We start from the raw sequence: 15,026 nt of genomic DNA on the forward strand, positions 1-15,026 counted from the left end.
AGGCTTAGCAAATAATGCATCACCACCAAGGAGAGGTAGGGTTAGTGTACCTGATTTTGATAACTCAGAGCTGATAAAGAAGCATGAGCTCACTCTTATAGGAAGAGTTACCAACCCCAAGCATCAGCGAATGTGGTCCCTTATTCCTTTCCTCTCAGACCTGTGGAAATGCAACTCAAGACCTTTTGGTTCTGATCTGGGACAAGGAAGATTCCAGTTTCAATTTGCCTCAGCGGAAGATCTACAAAATGTCCTTGACAATAGGCCATATCATTTCGCCAAATGGATGCTCATCCTACAACAATGGGAACCTTCAGTCTCACCAAGATTCCCTTCTCAGATACCTTTTTGGGTCCAAGTTCAAGACTTACCTCTGCATCTTTGGAACGAGGCCATCCTTAGAAGCGTTGCAGGTGATATTGGAACCTTTGAAAGTTGGGAAATTACTGCCTCCAAGGCAAGGTTCAGAGTACACATCAACGGCCTCCAACCCCTCGTTTTCAAGACTACTCTAGATTTCAAAAACGGTGATGAAGTCACCGTGGTTCTGGTCTATGAAAAATTGGAAAAATTCTGCACAACATGCATGAAACTTGATCATGAGTACAATGACTGTCCACAAAATCCAGGTCAAAACCCACAGGAGACAGAACATCAAAACGATCTTGAAACTAAGGCGGAAGAAATGGCAGATTACCGTAAAAACGGATCCAATCAGCATGCACAACACCCCAACCAAAGGGGAATCTCTCGCCAAGCATCTGGGTTCATGAGGGATGCTAGAAGAGCTGACTATGGAACTCGCTCACATTCCTACCGTGATAATGAAAATAAGACTCGTTAAGTGGCAAGTAAGAGAGCACATACTAATGAATCTTATTCAAGATCTCTAAACTACTACCCTCGACACTCCAACTCTGCGCAAGTCTCAAACTATAGAAAAATTGGATCTCGGTGGGTAGAAACTGGCAGACGAGCACACTACTCAGGCACATCTCACCCTCCTGAGACAAACGCCCTTAGCCAGAGTCAAAAGAGACTGGATTGCTCCCGCGACGCAAATTCAGAACACCTTTCCTATGCGCAAAGGCAGGAGAGACCGGTATCCCCTCAGCGTAGCACTCAATCTGACTATCAAAACACATCTAGAGTTCCGGTCCCTGAAGAAGCAATTAGAGAAGCTAGGGAGGAACTTCGCGAAGTAATGATCCAATATGTTAATGGAGCTGATCCTTCAGAGAGCGCTGCTCGAAGAGAAAGAATGAGATATGCTGAGGAAAATGGAGAAACAGAACAAGTGATCATGAATATGGCTATTGAGGCTACTGTTTCTGCTGAAGGAGCTCGGAGAACCGCGGAGACCCAGACCATCGTAGAAAGAATTCCCGCGCTATCTAGGCTGGGGGCACTGCATGATCAAGATACAGTGGATGCGACTGAACCAGAGGGTGATAGAAGAATGTCTGATGTACAGACCTCTGCGGAAAGAATCTCTGTGTTATCTAGGTTGGGAGCTACTCAAGAGACGATTATCACTCCTGAGGCTGATACACCAAGAATAACAGTTAAAAAACGTCTAGGCAGACCCCCCCTGAGTAGGAACCAACCTAAGCCCTTAGGAGTGAATACCGGTGTTAGCTCCAAGAAGAGAAAAGTCGCCCAAGTCAAGATATCTCCAAAAAGAAGAAGTGTTCCAACTTCATCTACTAGAGGTCCTGTTTCCAGTAGACCTACCAGTACCAGGAGAGGGGGCAGTGCAAACAATTCTCAGCCGACAGTACAGATTATTCCGGGAATTGCAAAGAGGAAGGTGGATTTTCAGAATCCGCCCGCTCCAATTCCTTAAAGATTGTGAGCTGGAACTGTCGGGGGTTGGGGAATCCCCAGACAGTCCAGAGACTTGGAGAGATCCACAAGAAATTCTCTCCTGACATTACATTCCTCACAGAGACAAAGAACTCCAACGACTTTGTTCTCCGTAAATGTGCATCGTTGGCTTATCCAAACTCCCATCTGGTACCTCCTACAGGGCACAGAGCTGGAGGCTTAGCCCTGCTCTGGAAACAAGGAATCAGTGTTACTATCTTATTCTCCTGTAAACACTACATTGATACCGAAATAATGTATGAGAATAAGAGTTTTTTCGCAACCTTTATTCACGCGGATACAGATTATATTGTGAGAAGACAAATGTGGGAGGAACTTACAGCTTTCACTCTTTCTCGTGACTCCCCCTGGTTCATTACTGGGGATTTCAACGATATACTTACCAACCAAGAAAAAGAAGGGGGCCGAGTTAGAGCAGAGGGGTCTTTTGTGGACTTTAGGACCTTCATTTCAGAGTGTGATCTCTATGATCTACCACACACAGGAGATTTTCTCTCCTGGAGAGGGGTATGGATAGAAGGAGTTGTGCGCTGTCGTCTGGACAGGGCAGTGGCAAACAGCCATTGGTTTGATATCTTTCATTCTGGAAGTGTTGAGTACCTAAATTATGAGGGTTCTGACCATAGGCCGATCTTAACCTGCTTCGATCTAACTAGGAAAAAAGGAAAAGGGCTGTTTAGATTTGATCGAAGACTCAGAGAAAACCCTGAAGTCAAAGCCTTAGTACAACAAATATGGAAGAAAGCAGGAAAAAGGTCAGTTCAAACAAAAATTGGCATGGTGAGATCAGCGCTGGTTCAGTGGAACAAGGAACAACAAAGGAACAGCAAGCTACTCATTAACAAGTGGAAAGAGGAGCTTGAGAAAGCGATGACAAGTACCTCAAATGATGATTCTCTGTTAAATAGGATAAACTCTGATCTTAAAGCGGCTTACCTTGCGGAGGAAGCTTTCTGGAAGCAGAGAAGCAGAAATTTGTGGCTGAGCCTAGGGGATAGAAACTCGGGATATTTTCATGCGGTAACTAAGGGGCGCAGAGCAATTAACAACCTCTCAATCATGGAAAATGCAGAAGGGAACCCGGTATTTACAGAGAAGGAGATCACAGAAACGATAGTTGACTACTTCAAGAATCTGTTCATCTCCATACCGGGCCAAAGAAGGCAGATAGTGAGAGAGGCGCTCACCAATAAAGTACCCCCTGAGATCAATCAAAAACTCATTACCATCCCACCAGCTTCTGAAATACACTTGGCGTTACTTGCTATTCATCCGGACAAAGCTCCTGGTCCGGATGGGTTCTCAGCAAGTTTCTTCCAAGCAAACTGGAGTACCGTTGGGCCAGACATTGTAGCTGAAATCCAAGAGTTTTTCTCTTCCGGTGTAATGCCGAGATCACTTAATCACACCCTAGTCAGATTAATACCCAAGAATACTGAGGCCAAATCAGTTGGAGATTATAGACCAATTGCGCTATGCAATGTCTATTACAAAATAATCTCTAAACTATTGGCCAACAGGTTCAAAACGCTACTTCCTGACTTGGTTTCTGAAAACCAATCTGCTTTTGTCCAAGGAAGAGCTATAACTGACAACATCCTCATCTCCCACGAGGTCCTTCATTTCCTAAAAACGTCAACAGCTTCTAAACGGTGCTCCATGGCAGTGAAAACTGATATGAGTAAGGCGTACGATCGCTTAGAATGGGATTTCATTGAAGAAGTTATGATCCACCTTGGCTTCCACGTAATCTGGATTGAGTGGATCATGCAATGTGTCAAAACCGTCTCCTACTCTTTTTTAATCAATGAATCTGAGCAAGGATGGGTCAAACCAGAGAGGGGCATTAGGCAAGGAGATCCGCTGTCTCCCTATATTTTCATTCTGTGCAGCGAAGTGCTCTCGGGTTTATGCAGGAAAGCACAGGAGGATAAAAAGCTCCAAGGCATCAAAGTGGCCACAAACAGTCCAAGAGTGAACCACCTGTTGTTTGCTGATGACACACTCTTCTTCTGTAGAACCAACAAACGGAGTGTAGCAACTCTCCAAAGAATTCTGGCCAGGTACGAACGGGCCTCGGGACAGAAGATCAACCAGTTGAAGTCGGGTATTACCTTCTCACATAAGACCCCGCAGACAATCCGAGATAGAGTGCAAGCGGAACTTCAGATCGTGAATGAGGGGGGCTCTGGGAAATATTTAGGCCTACCTGAGCACTTTGGACGCAAGAAAAAGGATCTCTTCACCTCAATAGGTTATAAGATCAGACAACGAGCAAAAGGGTGGACTAACAGATTTTTATCCTCAGCGGGGAAGATGACTCTGTTGAAGAGTGTGCTATCTCCTATGCCTAACCACGCAATGCAAAGCTTTAAACTCCCACTATCCTTGTGCAAGAGGATCCAATCTGTTTTGACTCGATTTTGGTGGGACTCTAATACAGGAGAGAAAAAGATGGATTGGATCGCATGGGATACTATGATCAAATCAAAACAAGAGGGAGGGTTGGGTTTCAGGGATATCCAATGTTTCAACGATGCTCTACTAGCAAAGCTCAGTTGGCGCATGCTAGAATCCCCTTCATGTTTGCTTGCCCGGGTACTTAAAGGCAAATATTGTCACGATCAAGACTTCATGCAAGTATCAGCCCCTAGCTCCTGCTCACATGGGTGGAGAGGAATACTGATAGGGAGAGACCTCCTAAAAGAGCAACTAGGATGGGCCATTGGCAATGGTGAAAAAGTCTTGGCTTGGGATGATGCATGGCTATCTCTAATAGCACCAGTACGACCAATGGGACCAACTCCCGAGCATCAGAGTTCCCTGAAAGTCGCAGAGCTAATCTCTACGGAAACCAAAGAGTGGAATGGACAGATGATCGAAAATCACTTTCCCCTGCTCCGAGATAAGATCCTAAGTATAAAGACCAGCAAATGGGGGGGAGAAGACAAGCAAATCTGGCTGCGACACAAGTCAGGATCCTATACTACAAAGACTGGTTACTATACAGCGGTCGAGAGGAAACAAATCACCCCTGAACAGAACCCTAGGAATTCGAGCGACTGGCTACCAGAGATATGGAAGCTAACTCCTTCTCCTAAGCTCAAATTGTTCATTTGGAAGATCAAACATAGAGCACTACCAGTCGGAGATAGGCTCGAAGCTAGACAAGTCCTATCAGGTACCAAATGCATTCACTGTGAAAGCCATGAATCTATTTCTCATCTATTTTTCCAATGTCCCTATGCGTTAAAAGTATGAGAATTGGTACCTTTCTCTGGTGGGTTCAATCCAATGCCTCTGAACGATTTTGACCTGGAATGGAAAAGGCTACTCCGAACAGTAGTCCTCCCTCCTATTGGTCTCGGAAATGCCATTCTAGCTCCCTGGATCATCTGGGCCATATGGAAAGCAAGAAACCAAAAATTATTTCAAAACAGAACTTTCTCTGCTCAAGAAACAGTAACCAAAGCAATCTGTGATGCTAAAGAGTGGGCGACAGCCCAAGTACCAGTCAAGATTTGTGAGCAGAGGAGGAAGATCCAACCCAACAGATCGACAACTGAGATTACCTGTAAATCAGATGCAGCGTGGAGGAAAGATCAACAGGCCGCGGGTCTTGCTTGGAGTTTCTACCGTAACCAAAAGGAGCGCTTTAGCTCCCACAATCAACCAGTAGCGTTTGTGAATTCGTCCCTCATGGCAGAAGGACTAGCACTGCGCGCAGCAATGGAACAAGCCGTTGCCCTTCAGATGAGACGGGTGGTCTTTGAATCTGACTCTCTGCAATTGGTGACGGCAATTGCAGATGGATCAAGCTTCTCTGATCTTCACGGCATCCTCTCTGATATCTATCTCCTTTCAATTTCCTTTGATTTTGTATCGTTTAGTTTTTGTCGCCGAGAGACACTCTGTTTTGAGGATTCTGCTGCAAAAAACTCTCTATCAAACTTTGTTCTGACCCAGACCATTGAACCGGTCTTGGTTTAGTTTTAATGAAAAATTTCGATGGTGCACAAAAAAAAAAACGATCGTGGTATTAATGATGACATTTTTGATAATGTACTTTTATTGCTGATGTTTAAGAAAATACGTTGGCAATGTGTTCAAGAAACAAAAAAAAAAAAACGTTGGAACAAACTAAACGGTTGATTCACGATAAATATTAGCGCATAAATTAATCCTATTTCCCGTTAAATCGATATATAGAGAGACGACGACACGACAACAACAGTAAAAAAGCAATCTACAAGAATACAGCATTATCATTTACCACAGTCGAATCCAGAAAGTATTAGTACTAATTTGTCATATCTGTCATTTTTCTATTTAGAAGTCTAATTTTAACTTGAACAATCTTGCAATCTTTTTATTATATACATATACACATATAGAAACGTAGTACGCAGCTTGCGTAGTCACGAACACGGGCAAAATCAGCCATATCGTCGTCAATTAACGTGAATTTGAAAATAAATTAAAATGTAGTTAAAATATTCTCATGTGTACATCATGATATCACCACATTTTAAATCACATCACATAAGCTGTTGACCAAAAAAGACATGTGATTAACTAGCTCGCACATGTTGGCAAAAAAAATATAACTAACTCGCACATTATTGAAACTTCCCCAATCATATTCGTTAATCATTCTGATGAGACTGGCAGTAAAGTCATTAAATGATAACAAAAAAAAAAAGTAAAGTCAATATATATAAGCGAGCACGTGTAATTATTTATGTGGATGATCATAGTAAGAAAGTAAGAAAATGATAATAATGTAATTTATTACTTTATAACATAGTGTAAGATTAATTTGTTTAGTTTTATGGTGTTCTATGGGTTTAACACACTATTTTACTAAATGTATTTTAAAATTATATAAATTTATAGATCTCCAAGAAAAAAATCTATTAGATAAACTATATGTTTTTTTTTTAAAACACTACTTCATTAAAGACGTTAACCAAAGTTTGGTGGAGCATTAATGGCTAGTTTAACAGACAGCACCTGATTAGGCAAGCCATTAGCCACAAAGTTCCTCTCTCGAGGGATCCAAACAAAAGAAACAAGCTCAAAAGAGCTAGCTAAAGCGATAATGTCTGAGACAACACCATACAAATCTGAGTTTGCAAGCTCAGAGTTAACTAACTTAACGAGCGTCGCTGAGTCCGACTCGCAACGAAGCCGTGGGAGATTGAGCTCTCTGCACTTCAAGATGGTTTCTCGTAGCGCAAGACCTTCAGCTGGAGTTGCGAAGGATGATGATCCCGTTGTGTGTCCGATCGTCCACCCAAGACCTGCAATCTGTCTACTCTCACTACAAGCTGCATCAGTTCTTACCACCACGCATCGGTCAGCTGCCTGTTGAAAGGGGATATTTATTCCTCTGCTTTTGATCTTTGTCCTGACATTGAGCCCATTCCTTTGCTGCTGAGATGGCCTTAGAAACAACTTCTATGGCAGAGCGTCTTCTGTCATTAAAGCTCAGATTGTTTCTTTCAATCCAGAGTTGCCAAAAGATCCAAGGGGCTAGTGGAGCCTCTGCTAAACCTGTGGGTGGAAGGGACTTTGAGGAGAGTAAGTCATTCCAGGCCAACTTCAAATCTAACGATCCGTTGTACTCGAGCCTCAGGAAGATTGGAGTGAGGGTCTAAACGGTATGCGCAAAGGTACAGTGGAGAAACAGATGGTCGATAGATTCAGGTAGGCCACAACTCTTACACTTTCCAACAACATCTATATGGCGGGCTAGTAATTGATCTCCTGTGGGCAGGGCTTTGTGGAAATTTTTCCAGAGAAAAAGCTTTATCTTTGGGGCTGTATGAACTCTCCATACGCTCTTCCTCCAATTGAAGTTGGAGGTTTGTGGGTTGGCTGGTTCTAGAGCTGGGATGGCTTGTCAGACAGTGTTATAGCCCTGATTTAGTAGTAAACTCCCTTGTTTTGTCATTGAGCCAGATGAGTTTATCTGGTGCACCCGAGAAGCTTGGCTTGATGGCGAGTATCTCCTGTTCATGGAAGGGAAGAAACTGACGGATCTTCTCCAAGCTCCATACGTTTTCCTCGGACTGGAAGAGTTCCGCAACTGTAAGATTCACAAGTGATTCTGGTGCTGGCCCCATTGTTCTGGTTTGAGAAGAGGAGCTTAGCCATGGATCTTCCCAAACATTAAGGTTCATGCCATTTCCCACTGCCCATCCAGAGTTGTTCGAGATGATATTCCTTCCTAGCATGATACCTCTCCAGCCATGGGAGCACGCTGAGGGAATTGGGGCAGAGAGGAAAGAGTCTGATGAGCAGTATTTGCCTAAGAGAATCCTCGCGAGTAGGCTTTTAGGATATCTGACGATACGCCAGCTTAACTTGGTGAGGAAAGCCTCATTGATACTCTCAATATCACGGAAGTCGAGTCCACCCTGGTCCTTTGGGAGAGTCATTGTGTCCCATGCAATCCATGACATCTTCCGGTTTCTGTCTCGGTCGTCCCACCAGAAACGGGTGAGAGCTGATTGGATTCTTTTATAGAGTGAGACGAAGAGCTTGAAACAAGTCATCGAGTAGGAAGGAATGGGGGAGAGCACGCTCCGGAGCATAGTCATTTTCCCAGCCGAGGATAGATGTCGATTCGACCAACTCTTCGCTTTTTGCTGAATCCGATCTACGATAGACGTGAATAAATCTCGTTTCTTCCTCCCAAACAGCTCCGGTAGGCCAACATATTTCCCGGTGCCGCCCTCTTTTTGGATACTCAAAGTATCCCTAATCGTCTGTTTCAGAGAAGCTGGGGTCCATCGAGAGAAAGTGATAGCTGATTTCTCCGGGTTGATCAATTGCCCGGAGGCTGCTTCATATCTTTGGAGGATTCGCTGCAAGGCTTCACTACTTTTTTGCAAGCTTTGATGAAAAACATCGTGTCGTCCGCAAAGAGGAGATGATTGAGCTGAGGACTCCCTCGGGCTACACAGATTCCTTTTAGAGAACCCTCCTCTTGTGCTTTGTTACATAAATCCGAGAGAACCTCACTACACAAAATGAAGATGTATGGTGAGAAGGGATCTCCTTGACGGATACCTCTACTAGGTGTGACTTTTTCTCTAGGTGAACCGTTGATGAGAAAGGAGTAAGTAACTATATGTCTAAATGTATATATTCAAGTATGAAACTTTCATTGGTAGACTAGAAATCTGAATTAAAATCATATAACCAAAAATTAAAAGATTATGCATTCCATAAATATTCAAGTTAACTCATAGTTATTTTAACGTGAGATCTTTTCCAGCAACCATTATCTTCGTAGCAAAAGAATCAGCTGGGAAATGAAAAACCTTCATCTCCAATTGTAATCTGCATTCTTGTAAAGATTCAAACCGATGTGGTGAGAGAAGATTTTTTTTTTTTTTACAAAAAAAAAGCAATGGAGTTTGCTCTTTAACTTGTTGATATCCAACGCCATTGGGAACAAAACTATTTGGATTAATATTATATTATTGTATTTAATCTTATATTCAAGGACGCGAGGCTTAAAAGATGAAAACATCAATTCCCTAATAACATTTTACCATCTCATCTTACACCAACTAAATCTTTACACCAATAGTATTTGATTTTATTGGTTTAGACAACTAGTAGGTTGAGTAACACCGAGACTAGTCCCAATAGCATTGAAACATTATGAAGTAGCAGGAGCTCCTTTCTTGTAAGTAAGCTTAATGTCTTGTAATGTGATTCCTGTACATGGGTTGCTCTGGCTCCACACCAGCTTCATTGCTTGTTGTGTCGCGGAAGTTCCTTGTATGTTCTTATACGTTACTTGGCTTATTTTCACCCCCGAATGCTATTTCACATAAATATTTATTAGAACTTAGATCACTATTTGATAACTTTATTCGATCAGTCTTATCTAAATAAGATAAATGTGGATATGTATATACCTCGGTAGGGCAACCTTGGTGGGAAGGACAATAGTTTTGGTCGATTATGATTGGGTTTTGGACGTTCTCCATGATCAGGTCTTGGAAGAAGACGTTCTTAACGAACCCGTTACTTGGCCTCGCCCACGACTTTATCCTCACGCCGTTTTGTGTCCCCGTAAATACCGAACTTGATAGTGTCACATTCTCTACTCCATCTTCGTTCAATTCCTTTGCCAAGCTCCCGATACTGCGAGTCACACATAGTCATATAATATAAATTCCTTAATTATGGTTCTATGGAAAAAGAAGACAAACACACAAACATATTTATGTGTATTTTTAAAAATTGGATGCACTATTTTTATGTCGACTAAATAGATGGTCCATTAATATAATATATTATCATTCTAAAATATTAGTCTAGAAGATATAAGAGCATGATTAACCCGGGGTTTTTAGGATGAGATTCTTACCGGAAGTTAAAAAATTGGTTAAAAAATTGTTTCTTAATTTTTAACTAAAAAAGCTAAGAACTGGTTCTTAAAGTTCTTAACTAAAAATTGTTTCTTAATTTTTTAGTTAAAAATTGTTTCTTAATTTTAACTAAAAATTGTTTCTTAATTTTTTAGTTAAAAATTAAGAAACAGTTTCTTAACTTCCGTTAAGAACTCCACTCTAAGAACTCCGGGTTAATCATGGTCTAAAGATTAAAAAGAAAGCATATCTCCATTGGATTTTCTTTGTACAGACTACAGAGTGTGTTAATAAACCATTTAGATTAATCACCATTCTTGTTCGATCTTTAGTCTTCCCACTGTAACAAGAAAAGCAAACACCTCCAGATGATATAAGCACGCGTTCTTTGCTCCTTACACCAGTCCCAGCAACGGAGCTTCGAAATCTTCATTTTCTTTCACAACCTCTACGTGGTAGTTTTCTGTTTTGTTTTAGTGGTAAGACCATGTGTTTTTGAGGTAGTTTTGGAGTAACGAGAAATAAGGAGAGCTATGGAATATATAGAGAGGCTAAATCTAGTAATTAAGTTGAGAGAGAGAGAGAGAGAGAGAGAGAGAGAGAGAGAGAGAGAGAGAGAGAGAGAGAGAGAGAGAGAGAGAGAGAGAGAGAGATAGGTTACTTGTGCTCAAATATAGAGAGCATGTTACTACTACATGTATATTTTTGTACGATTTTTCCCGATCTGACATTTCTAAGTTTGAGACTTTTTCTGCATTTTCCCTTTTTCGTCCCTGTCAAAACGACAAATTCGAGATAATTAGTTTTTGGGCATAAAATTTAAAGAGTATGAAACAAAAATCTCTTATAAACTCAAACAATACTCCAAATATTAGACATGATCAATCTTAGTTTGTATATCACAAGAAATTCTATGTTTTCTTTGGTCTGATATATATATATATATATATTATATATATAACGTTTAGTGTATAAAATTATGAATACACGTGACGATGTTAATAGGGATGTCAAATAAAAACGAAGCCCTAGCTCCAAAGCTTTAAAGTTCTGATAATAAATAAAGTTCGATAAGCTTTGTTTGGACCAAAGCTATCACGTTCTAGTTCTTTTTAAACCTTCTGTAGTTGTTGTTGGTTTATTTTAGGAGTAAATTCCAGTGAAAATTCCGATGAATTTATGGTCATTGGAAAAGTGCATTCACAGCGAAAATTTAGCTCTTTTCAGTGGATGCATTGGAAATAAATCTTTATCTGGATCAGACTCACAAGATAATTTAAATAATAATTCAAAACCGGGACTAAATCGGGTTAGATTGTCTTGATTAACACCCCTAGATATAAATCAAGAATGAACACACCTCAAGTAATTGTCGGGTCTTGGATCATCGATTTGTATAATCCATTTCACAAGGTGTAGATGTGTGGGACATAAAAGTACTTACATTAAGCAGTTGTGTGTTTCGTCCTTATATTTTCATTTGGCTGTACACGTATATGTTTCATAATACGACGCATAAGCTAATAGTATAATAATATATTTGGATTGGTGCTGATGCCTCAGGCAGCTGTTACCCATTGGTGCTGGTACTGGTCGGGTTATCGAGTGCCATTATTATTATTTGTTGTTATCATAACAATTATTATTTGTTGTTATCATAACATGTACTTCCTCTCCGTTACTTTTGAATTATATATTCTAGATTTTTTTAAGCATTTTAGTAAAACTTAATGCATAATTTTTTGTGTTTATCTTTTTTTCCATAATTTTAAGCCAATAAAAATTTAATTAGTACAATTAAGTTTTTTGAAATTTACAATTAGTTAATAAAACATGCATTGGAAATATAAAAAATGGATCTTTTTGAAACAATTTTTTTCTAGAGTATGTAATTTTAAGGAACGGAGAGAGTATGTAATTTAAGTGTCTTTTAATTGAACTATATTGGTGAAAAATAAATGCATTACTATTAATATTTTAATCTCCTTTGATGATGTTTACTCATTCAAAACAAAGAGATATACGTGTATCCAATAATTATAACGCACTTATAATAATATAATATCAATCACACAAGGGCTACATGCATATATACAAGTACTAAATATAAATATAATAGTATGTTTAGACTTTAGCGGGTACTATATTGTAACATCCCGAGTTGTGATATATGGAAAAGGCTTTAAGAGAATTGATTTGACTACTTATATCACCAAAGTTGACTTAACTTTTCCGGAGCACATCCTGAAAGAACTCCAGAGTTAAGCGTGCTTGAGCTGGAGTAGTGGAAGGATGGGTGACCTATCGGGAAGTGATTCGCGATAGCGTGCGAGTGAGGCCAAAGCATGGGAAAAGGTCGGGTGGTGATTGCAGGGTCAGTAAACAATGATTTCGAGCCTTGAAAAATTAAAGGACCGACCGTCGGATGGGATGGGGCCCACAGGCTGAGTGAGCGGGCGTGGGTGGCCCATTAGCCGTGGGCGGTCGAGGCGTTATAAGTGGTATCAGAGCTGGTTAGCCATCTCAGTTCTGACCTGAGAGGCGTATTGAGATCTGTCGTGGGACGCAACGATGACGTTGCGTTCTTTGAGAGGGGGTGAATTGTAACATCCCGAGTTGTGATATATGGAAAAGGCTTTAAGATAATTGATTTGACTACCTATATCACCAAAGTTGACTTACCTTTTCCGTCACACATCCGTTTAGAACTCCAGAGTTAAGCGTGCTTGAGCTGGAGTAGTGGAAGGATGGGTGACCTATCGGGAAGTGATTCACGATACCGTGTGAGTGAGGCCAAAGCACGGGAAAAGGTCGGGTGGTGATTGCAGGGTCAGTAAACAAGACTCTAGAGCCTTGGAAAATTGACGGACCGACCGTCAGATGGGATGGGGCCCACGGGCCGAGATAGCGGGCGTGGGTGGCCCATTAGCCGTGGGCGGTGGGGGCCTTATATATATATTTTGGCAGGGAGGTTTTGTCTATGAGAAGGATGATATTATGTCGCTGAAAACTGAAAACAAATAAATACATTTCTTCTGTAATTATTCATCAAGCTTAAAATATTTGTACAAGCCCAACGATTACATATTACAACACTATGTAAACGCAAAAAATGCTGATGGCTGAGAAAAGAAGTTAAAGATCAAAATTAACAAGAAAGGAAAGATCAAGAGTTGTCATCAGAAGAGAGAAGCAAAGTGATGCAAATTCTGATTATATGATGCTTTGCTCTCTGTTGTCTCATTGTCCTCTTCATCTTCTCCAACCTCTCCTTCATCTTTTCCATTAACTGCCTCATCAGTTCCAGATATGTTGGAAACCCCACATATATACATACACGCGCATACATTTATATACATGCAAACACATGCTGACATGCACGTAAGAACATAAGAAACGACAATCCCACACCTATACATTTAAGACCAACCTCCAACAAATATACAAAGTGCCCTAACACCATCAATCTCTGTCGGAAACCTACGTGCAGAAGATACTTATTACTAGTATAATATAAAGGAATATGGTTTATAAATGGTTTACACCATACAGTATTTTGTTTGTGGGCGTATGTACAATTAGACATACAAAAACCGATACTAAGATTTTTTTTGTATTGTTAGAGCATGATTAACCCATCGTTCTTAGGATGGGGTTCTTAGCGGAAGTTAAGAACCTGTTTGATGAGGTTCTTAGGATGTTGTTAGGATGAGGTTCTTAGTAGAATATAAGAAACCGTCTTTTAACTTTTAACTAAAAAAGCTTTTTAAATAAGATATTTAAGAACCGGTTCTTAGTTTTTTTAGTTAAAAGTTAAGAGACGGTTTCTTATATTCCGTTAAAAACCCCACCCTAAAAACCTTCTATTAATCATGCTCTAATGTGAGTTTGTCATGCGTACCTAACACCATGACCTGGGCCACAAGCAAGTTTGGAGATGAGGAAATTGCGGGTACCAGCACCAATAGCAACACAATCATCTCCGGTCTGAACGGTGCTTCCGGTAAATGTGACTCCGGTGGAGAACTGAACGTGGAAACCGTCGGTGTTTGGGCTATTTCCGGGAGCCACTAGCTTCACGTTACGGACGGCGACATTGGTGCAACCGTTGAGAGTCATATGAGTGATCTGGCTGTTCATCGATTTGACTCCACTTATGATCACGTCTTTGCCCGAGTTAAACGTTATAGACTGCAATAATGCATCAAAGATTTGTATGAGATTTTTAGCAAAAACAAAGAAGATCTGTATGAGATTTGACTTTTCTGGCAATTTCACTTCATGTAATATATATATATTTTTTTTTTCTTTTTGGGCAAACCTTCATTATATAAATTCAAACAACAGAGTTATTCCATGAAGGAGAGGTTACAAAGAGAAGACAGGGCTGATTTAGCTAAGCCATCAGCAACTACATTGTTCACACGAGGAGTAAAAGTAATGGAGATAGAGGAAAAATTTCGACTCAACACCGAGATGTCGTAGAGGAGACTTTTCAGAGCCACCGATGAAACATTTGAGTTGATCAAGGTGACAAGGCTTTGGCAATCCGAGAAGACTTCTAGATCACGGTAGCCTGCATTTGCTGCAGCTAGTAGTGCAGATTTAATTGCTTGGGCTTCTGCTGCTATAGCAGACACCACACAGCGACGGGAAGATGTTCCTTTATAGAGTGGAGTCCCTAGCTTGGTTTGGAAAGTCCAACCCAGCCCGCAATTACCATTGCTCTCCTGCCAAGCCGCATCA

At 40.8% G+C, this 15,026-nt stretch overlaps 4 protein-coding genes across 4 annotated transcripts; 1 reads left to right on the forward strand and 3 right to left on the reverse strand.

Annotated features, from left to right (window-relative positions):
• Positions 1–5,181: 5,181 nt before the first annotated feature.
• On the forward strand, positions 5,182–5,877 carry LOC106398341. Its single transcript, XM_013838914.2, has one exon. The coding sequence runs from the start codon at positions 5,182–5,184 to the stop codon at positions 5,875–5,877; it is 696 nt and encodes a 231-aa protein (XP_013694368.2).
• A 1,628-nt stretch (positions 5,878–7,505) lies between these two features.
• On the reverse strand, positions 7,506–10,731 carry LOC106398340 (uncharacterized mitochondrial protein AtMg00310-like). The gene is made up of 2 exons (XM_048765953.1): positions 10,593–10,731; positions 7,506–10,053 (listed from the first exon to the last, which is right to left on the reverse strand). The coding sequence occupies exon 2, from the start codon at positions 8,490–8,492 to the stop codon at positions 7,803–7,805; it is 690 nt and encodes a 229-aa protein (XP_048621910.1). The 5' UTR covers positions 8,493–10,053; positions 10,593–10,731; the 3' UTR covers positions 7,506–7,802.
• LOC111208477 (small polypeptide DEVIL 23-like) lies at positions 10,062–10,885 on the reverse strand. The gene has a single exon (XM_022707485.2). It carries the CDS (start codon positions 10,711–10,713, stop codon positions 10,609–10,611), a length of 105 nt encoding a protein of 34 aa, XP_022563206.1. The 5' UTR covers positions 10,714–10,885; the 3' UTR covers positions 10,062–10,608.
• Positions 10,886–10,968: 83 nt separating this feature from the next.
• On the reverse strand, positions 10,969–14,607 carry LOC111208753 (polygalacturonase). Its single transcript, XM_048765920.1, is given in 4 exon segments — positions 10,969–13,582; positions 13,584–13,691; positions 14,182–14,471; positions 14,602–14,607. Coding segments are annotated over 4 exon segments (540 nt in total). The 3' UTR covers positions 10,969–13,446.
• Between the last annotated feature and the right edge of the window lie 419 nt (positions 14,608–15,026).

Source organism: Brassica napus, chromosome C8, assembly GCF_020379485.1.
Source record: "Brassica napus cultivar Da-Ae chromosome C8, Da-Ae, whole genome shotgun sequence".
Lineage (NCBI taxonomy): Eukaryota > Viridiplantae > Streptophyta > Magnoliopsida > Brassicales > Brassicaceae > Brassica > Brassica napus.

Coding starts and splice junctions, on each gene's coding strand:
- LOC106398341 (XM_013838914.2), top strand. CDS start 5,182: ATGCCTCTGAACGATTTTGACCTGGAATGGAAAAGGCTACTCCGAACA.
- LOC111208477 (XM_022707485.2), bottom strand. CDS start 10,713: ATGAAGATTTCGAAGCTCCGTTGCTGGGACTGGTGTAAGGAGCAAAGA.
- LOC106398340 (XM_048765953.1), bottom strand. CDS start 8,492: ATGACTATGCTCCGGAGCGTGCTCTCCCCCATTCCTTCCTACTCGATG.